General features: G+C 40.6%; 1 protein-coding gene across 1 annotated transcript in view; it reads left to right on the forward strand.

The window, feature by feature from the left end:
• LOC131684501 (uncharacterized) overlaps positions 1-3,196 on the forward strand; it is an 87,345-nt gene extending 84,149 nt beyond the window's left edge. Inside the window, exon 2 of the mRNA XM_058967435.1 lies at positions 1,848-3,196. Coding sequence (XP_058823418.1) covers positions 1,848-2,899 — 1,052 coding nt within the window. The 3' untranslated portion in view covers positions 2,900-3,196. The remainder of the gene's footprint in view (positions 1-1,847) is intronic.
• The last annotated feature ends 5,543 nt before the right edge of the window (positions 3,197-8,739 follow it).

Consider the following 8,739-nt stretch of genomic DNA (forward strand, 5'->3'; position numbering starts at 1 on the left):
AAACTAGCAAGCAGATGAGCGAGATCACACACACACCAACTACACCGAATAAGAACACGACATAACATACACACAATCTGAGTAAACGGACATCTTGATAAAGTTGTGCAGTGACGCCAATCGTGGTCCAAAATTATATGATTGATTTAAACAGTTTTCGCACGACGAGGGGTTTCATAAGCCGAAACCAGAAACGTAAGTGCACGATAAAATTAGGATCGTAAGACTAGCCAACTTTATGATAATGTACCGATTCACTCTACAGTTAGGCAGAACCTGACAGCTATGCGTTTAGCAAGAACTAACCGACAAGAGAACACCAAAATTTCGGTAAAAGTTTTTTGAATTGTCATTTAGAATAGCTTAATGGACACAATAAAATTCGCAGATTCCTTGAGAAAGGTCTAATAAGGACCGAAACCTCGGAAGAAGAGAACATACAGGAGTTCTTTATTAAACAACAGACTGAAACGCCGATACCTAACCTAAAGAAATAAAACATAAACAGTCGAAAACACAGCAAACTATATTTAAAGCAGCATTAATTTTTCCAATGTGTTCGTACGAGAACGCAACTTTGAAAAAAATCTAATAGTTTACGAGTTATCAGTGATTGAATAATATTTAATTTTATAATCTCCAAAAGTTTCTATTTCGTGCTTAAAATTGTTTATTAAAATAAAAATATCGAAATATAAAAATGCGTGTCAATTATTTTTGGTAATTGTTGAAAATCTGACGTGGAAATGGTAAGGATTGCGATAATATGGTGCGGAAAATAAAGATTAGTCAAACCCTTATTTTCCGCACCGCAACTACGGTTACGAACGTAATACCACAGACAATATTTGTGGCAATACTGCACAATGAAATTTGAGGCACAACGAACCATAAATTTCAGACCGAGCAAGGTTGAACAGAGAATGGGAAAAAATTGAAAACGAAAGAAGCAGTTTTTTCCACACCGTTTGTTAGATCTTCATAAAAATTAATCAGCAGTACTGCAGCAATATTCTACATAAGCTGATTGATTTTTATGAAGATCTAACCAACGGTGTGGAAAAAAACTGCTTTTTTCGTTTTGGATTTTTGTCCATTCTCTGTGCAACCTTAAGTGAACTCCCAAGTTGCTCCTAATTCTAAGTAGTTTCGCTACGCTCAACAAAAATGCCTCCCAAGTTCAACACCTGACCGAAATACACTTCTAAACTCTTTTCGCAATTCAACACTTTCACCATTCATTGCAACTAACTCCCACGAACCAACGACGCTACCTTATCTGCTACCAGTTTTCAGCCTGTCGCAATCTACGAGTGACACAAATAGGCGTGTCGGGCACTAAAGACTTGGACCATGAACAAGACAAGCGACGAACCTTCAGATCGGGTACTCTTTTAGGATACTTGATCACTCCGAAATTTAACCAATCTTTGGTGCAAAAAAAACTAAACGTTTGAAGAGCTCTTGAATTTGGCAATTTTCGACCGGCTCCCAAGTGGCTCATTTACTGAATGAAACTAGAAACGCCAACGCCACGGTAACTGGGCCAATCATTACCGAACCGACCGAACTGCTGATGATTGGTAAACTCGTTTAATTATTGAAAGCAGTACCTATTAGCGAAATGGCAATCAATGAGGAAGATGGAAGTACCCTGTTGCGTGATTATTTTTGCCTTTACACATATGTGATGTGAAGATAGTTTTGTTTTCTTTTTCTGCTGCTCACCGATGATTTCAACCCTGTGGAAATGCGAATGATTTCCACAAGTTCGACTGGTCATCGTGGGATTCTTCATCTGAGTTGAAGCTAATGTGTGCTTTTCTCTCTCTCTCATTCTATTTCAGTATATGCTAGTAGCGCCGACCTCGAAGTGGTGGACGACGGAGACGAAGGATCGCTGTACAATGGTGACGAGAACCACAAGGTTTGGAATGGTTCAACCGATCAGATCGATGGAATCGGCGTGGGTGACAGTGGCCATTATGATATTTACTCCGGGACCGGGTCGACGCTGGGACGCCCCGTCCGGGCACGACAGATCAGTGCTCCAATACCGGTGCCACCGCCGCCGAAGGAAGAGCTGAAGAAGCTGAAGAAAGAAGCGAAGAAACAGTCCAAACAACAGATTCAGGTAGGAAGTCAAAGTCTATCTGGCACGCTTATAAGACCCCGACCAATGCACATGAATCCACTAGGTCGACCCGGACCGCCCCCACCACCAATCGGAGGTCCCGGAGGTCATCCGGGCATGATGATGTACTCACTAGGTCCACCACCCCCACCGCCACACGGTTGGCGCCAGTTCCACACCATAGGTCATCGCAGTCACAACGGATCCGGCATGCCGCCGATGATGCACCATCAAATTCAAATGCACCCGGGAATGCATCCGGGATTGGCGATGGTACCTCAGCAATACGCAACCCTGCAGCATCCTCGAAGCAGCAAGAAGAAGAAAGACAAAAACAAGATGAACGGTGGCATTCCGATTGGCGTTCCGGTGGTGCCACCGATCTTCGCCTACCCGCCCCAGCCCGGATCGGTCCTGGAGCCCCGGCCGCTCTCGATGAGCAATCGAAAACTAGCACAATCCGCCGCCGCCGGACTGGACGAATCGGGTAACTCGGGAGCGGAATCACCCGGCGGCACCGGTATCTACCGTCGCAAGGGACACCTCAACGAGCGGGCCTTCAGCTACTCGATCCGACAAGAACACCGGAGCCGAAGTCACGGCTCGCTAGCTAGTCTACAGTTCAATCCACCCGATATGAAGAAGGAGCGGGAGATTGCTCAGATGGTTGCCGGGCTAGAGCTGAGTGACGAGTCGACGCTCCAGCGGAGGCGCTCCGAGGTGATGGCCGGATCGTCCGGAACGTTCGGTAAACCGCGGAGATGAGCAAGGCCCCCGCGAGGGTGATGAAGACAGGGGGAAGCGGGCAAGTGGGAGGTGCCGTATGTGTACAGATTTTTTTTTACGGAAAACAAGTTGTTTTTCATAATATTAGTGCGGTGGTAGGAGCGTTCGAGAGGGATTCCATGAGTCTGAGAGAGCGGGTGTATGCAATTGGTGTAGCTGGAGGTAAGGTAGGGGGTGTATAGTGGATGGCGGACACGGGTCGATGGAGGGGTGAGAATCTTGTTTGATATGTCTGTTTAGTGAAACAAATTTTCCATCTTTTAAAATACATCTTGTCACAGCTTTATTCACTATATTACTCTCGATTATTTTAATTTGAAAAGATCGTTTTAAAAGTCTGTCTATAGACTTTTTAAAGAATGTTCACAGTGATGCTTCGAAAAGTATTTTTCGGGTGTTCTACACTGCTACAGTACTAAACTACATACGATTTTCAGTAAACCACTTGTGATTGTCAAAAGAGGGTTTTATGGTCAACAGAAAGTAATCGATTTAATCAAAATAGTAGAATTGAGTCCTCGAGTGCCAGTTTTCCAAATTATCATTTCTTAACTGTTTTTTGCTCGGTCGCCATTTTCATAACTTCACCAATCTTGATTCTCATAGCTCAGGAAATCCGTTTTCCACCAGTCTCGTTTTTAATCGATCAAAGTGTGCTATAATTGTCATTGTGTTAGGGATAACAAAAAAAACGTAAATTGGATGGAAAAAATTGAAACAGTTTAACCATGCATCTTCTAGGTTAGATTTAGCCAGAGGAGCAAAACCAACGATCGAAGGCCCCATGCGGAGTAGGTTCTAACAGGAAAATTCTATTATTAAAAATCAATTAAGACGCCAATCATTGCGGGATCCGTCATAGTGCTTCCAACCAGAACGGCCAGCAGGCAGGCGCGTCGGGTTCTCGAGCCACACCAGCCGTCCAAATTCGATGAGTTTTAACGTTATAAATATATAGGAGTATCAAATATACATACACAACAACACATATGGGTAAGCAAGTAGATTTACGTGAATAACATTGAAAATAGAGAAAAGAAACAACGAGTCGAAGAAACGAAGAAAAATTATGTGCCTTATTAAGTAATTAGATAATTTAATTATTTACAACAATCACGTGTTGGGCATCCACAAGGCGCCGCCTCAGAATGGAGTTATTTTAGCGGTAGTTGAATAAATGTACGAACGATAAGAAAAAAAAACGCGTAGAAAAAGTTTACATAACCAATAAATACCTACGGTTTAGATTGATGAACGATTGAAGCGGTAGAGTGAGCGATAGAGAAAGAGATATAACGAAAGCGAACGGTTGAAATTATTGATATTTTTATTTCTGTACATTTAAATTTAACACACTAGTAAAAAAAGAAGTAAACGTCAACCATCAGCCAAGAGGTAATTTTGCTAAAAGAGAAACGGGAAAAAGGGTGCGGCAAAAAATAAAAATCGGAGAAAGTAAAATGATAACATGACAGTTGTACCGACAATTATCAACAGCATGCCACAGATGGACAGCCGAAAATACCTAACAAAAACATTAGCCCCGGAGGCCACCAGTCAAACTTCCTTAAATTGCCGCATTACTTTGCAAGTGAAAAACAAATCGAATAAAAGAAAACACATGAGTCAACCGTTTCTTCCACCACGTTTTTGCCTTTCTTAAATTTTGTTTTATGGCGAGCGCAGCAAATGAAATCGCCACATCCGAAAAGCCGGATTCGCGGTGCAGGCAAAAACTTCAAAAAACCGACCAACAACCAACACCTTTAATAACTCATAATCTGTATAACTCCCCCGTCTGTACTAATTATTTTAATAAATTGTAATTTTTATTATCATACTGTAAACATTCGGTAAGTGTACAAATGGATTTATCACCGCGCCGATGGATCCTTATCAAAATGGAAAAGAAAGAAATTCCCCATGAAAGGGGCCATTCATAAATTACGTAACGTTTTTAGGAGGGGGGGAGGTAGAACGACAAATTGTGAGAAATTTGTGACAGTTTGTTACATGGGGGAAGGAGAAAATCAATTTTGACCAATTTTTGTATTACGTAATTTATGAATGGTACCTTAATGCATCCGTTTCGCACTTACCCGATGGCACCTACTTGTAGCGAGATGGATGACCCACGTTCGAAGATCAACGAACTCGATTTTGCTTTTGCGTACGGAAACGAGACTATTGCAGCAGAGGCGGCGGTTTTTGGTAAGTTGTCAGCCAGCGAGTCAAGTGCTTGAAATGGATGGGTGGTTTGTCGAAAATAAGTGAAGCTTTAAATTTTACGATTTTCGGGTCGAATAGTCGAGTTCGTTTTTTTTTTTGGTCGATGTACCTCCATTGCTATCGATTTTCCATTATCATTACTGTTCACCGTTTATGTGCGTATTCAGAGGAATCACGTAACTTTGAGAGGTTATGGTCAGCAGAAACGAATTCGACTAAGAGGTTTGTATGATAATGGATTTGTGGTAAGTATCAAACCAAAGTGGGTCAAATAATGGTTATAGTTGCATAAATGTTCTTCAAAGCAACAAAATTGTAGAAAAAATGCCGTGAGTGCCGCTTCTATGTTTTCGTGGCTCTAGCATGCGCTTCTTGTGCACTTGGGCTCAATTTCAAAAATCGGGTTACTCTATTCTCGTCAGTCGTTGTCATTGTCATTATTCAGTGGCATAGCCAGCGTGGGCGGGTTTGATTAAAATCATTAACTTTTTGAAAATTCCAATTTTTTTTTGCGAATTCGATAAAATATTGAAAATTCATGAACATTAGTAGTCTAACTGATGCCATTCCAGTCTACAAACAAGGAGAATCAATATGAAGCAGTTTTAAAACCTCTAGAGATCATTTTCTTGTATAATATGTCAATGAAGTCAAAGAATGTGAACTTTTAAAGGGGAATTTTTGTTTGAAAACTTTTTCAACGGTCAATTTTGAAATCATCAACTTTAAAAGTCTAACAACTTTGAAGAAGTTTTCCAACATAAAACAGTGCATTATTTTCCTAGAAGTAATTATAGAGTACTAACACTTCAAAAATAGTAAGACACTTTGTACCTTCAGCAAAGCTGTTGATAAGGTCATTTTAAACAATTTTGTTGAAAATATGATAGCTACATAAATTAAGCATATCGGCATAAAAAAGACTATTTAGAAAAAAAATAGAGCCAGTTCTCTTGAATATTACTTTTTTATGTAAGCCTTACAGATTCATACTTGGAATGCAATGTGAGTTTTGTTGTTTATAAACCACAGAAGAGATCTATCAAATACAGTACTATCAGAATAACTTGTTTTAAAGGTTTTCTTTTGTATATAGTCTACTATATTTCGATACCCTGAATATATGGAGTATTGATGTCTTCAACAAAATTGTTCAAAATAGCATTTTCGAAAAGTTTTCTGAAGACATTATGTCTCAAGCTAAATTTGCTTGAAGAGTAAATTCACTATAATTACTTCTAGGACGATTTAACACAAAATATATTTATTAGAAAATGTGCTGTTTTACGTTGTATAATTCTTCCACGGTACTTAAAATCGAAAGTTGACCGTTTCGAATGAATGTGTTCGTGACCTTAAACAAGTTTTCGAGCATTTATTTTACTCTTTTCACTATTCTAGCTCACAACTTGATAACAAGTAATAGTACGAAATTTTATTACGTCATTCAATTCAGCACTCAAATATTAATTATTAATAACCATTAACTTGAAACATTTGGATATTTTTATTAATTCCTATCCTAGTTAGAGGCTTTTCTTATAATTGATAATACTACAAAAATCAAATGCTTATAAAACCGATCCTGAGCTGCTACACGAAAAAAACCTGTTTTAATCTACCTAGCGGTGTAATTGTGCCTTTCTCAATTATGAACACGAGAATTTTTTAGTTTCTTATATTTATTAAAAGCTTTCAAATGTATGCATTACAATTTTATTCTACGTGACTTGACAACTTTAAGTTGTTTGACGACTGTTGTTAATTATCCTGCGGATGTTATCGGCTGAATCAGTCAAAATAAAAGGGACCATCTATAAATGACGTAGCATTATATGGGGGAGGGGGGGGGGGTTGTATTTTGTGATAATGTGTGACGACAGGAGGGTAGGGGGTCATGTCATGCTACGTAGCTTTTTTAAAGGGGAATTGGGATTGACCTGATGTTGGCGAGCGGAAAGCTATTAAAACTTTGTTCTAGGCTACCCGCCGTTCGATGTAATAATAGTGTGAGACTCCATGATTTAACCACAGACAAACAGACGTAACACGAGACGAGTATTCATCACCGAAAGAAAAAAAGATCGATTTAAATTATGAATAATGTGCCATCTTACCGAGTGTGGCGCTAGTGAAGCGACTTTGACAGATAGCTAAATGCGTCATTTCTATCATGGGCACATGTAGAATCAATCTAGCTAATATTATTCAACGCTTTGTGTGGTGGCCCATACTTACTTGATACTTGATGCTTGATGGGCAACAATTCGCTTTGTTGAATCTACGCCGGGTGAAGAATTCTCCTCCACTGGACCCGGTCCTGGGCCAATCTCTTCCAGTCATCCTGTGCTCTTAGGTCCTCTTCCACTGCAAACAGCCATCGTGTACGCGGCCTGCCACGGAGTCGTCGGTCTCTTCCCGGTTCTCTATTGAATATTATCTTCGCCTGTCGTTCTTTCGGCATTCGTGCCACATGACAAGCCCACCGCAGTCTGCCGTTTTTTATTAGCTTGACAATATCCCCTCCTTTATATACTTTGTATAACTCGTGATTCATGCGACACCGCCAGATGTCATTGTCTTCTTTACCGCCGAGCATTGTTCGCAGCACTTTACGTTCGAAGACACCGAACGCTCTACGATCAACTTCCTTTAACGTCCACGTTTCATGGCCGTACAACCCGAGCAAATATTCATGGGTTCAAACACCACATAGCCCCTTGAAAAGACCTTGAACATGGTCCGTACCAAAATTCACAACCATCAAGACACCATAAAATGGTCTCAATAACCCATAAATACACCAACATATGGTATTTTATATGGGATTTACAGGACCATGGTGATGGTGTTTTCATGGGTTGAGCCCATTTCAAACACCCATGACAAACCCCATGAGCATGGAGGTATTATGGGCTTTTCGTTTGCTCGGGAAGGCAACCGGAACTATCAATGTCTTGTACAACGCGAATTTTGTCTTCGTCTGCAAACTACGGCAGCTAGCTACGAAGTTCGTAAAAGCCTTATTTGCAGCTGGAAGACGCCTTTTCTACCTCGCGTGTAACATCATTATCACACGTCACTAGAGTTCCAAGGTACACAAATTCTTCCACTACTTCAAATTTATCACCACCTAACACCACTTCACCACCAGATCACTATTAGACCCGCGTATTCTTCCAGCTGTCATGTACTTCGACTTGCTGGTGTTGATTGTGAGTCCAATTCTTGCTGTCTCCCTTTTAAAAAGCACGAATGCCTCTTCCACGGCTCGGCGGTCGATTCCAATGATATCAATATCGTCAGCAAATCCCAGCAGCATATGCGACCGAGTGACGATGGTACCGTTCCTTGACAGCGCATCACCCTGCTTCAATCCGTCTAAGATTACTAAGGACGTCGAAATCTCATCCGCAACCCGAACACTTGATTTCGATTCATCCAGAGTTACACGAATCAGCCTAATCAGTTTCGTTGGAAAATCATGTTCTACCATTATCTGCCATAACTCGTTTCTTTTCACTGAATCGTACGCCTCTTTGAAATCAATAAACAGATGGTGTGTCTGCAAGTTGTATTCCCGGAATTTA

Source organism: Topomyia yanbarensis, chromosome 2 (genome assembly GCF_030247195.1).
Source record: "Topomyia yanbarensis strain Yona2022 chromosome 2, ASM3024719v1, whole genome shotgun sequence".
Lineage (NCBI taxonomy): Eukaryota > Metazoa > Arthropoda > Insecta > Diptera > Culicidae > Topomyia > Topomyia yanbarensis.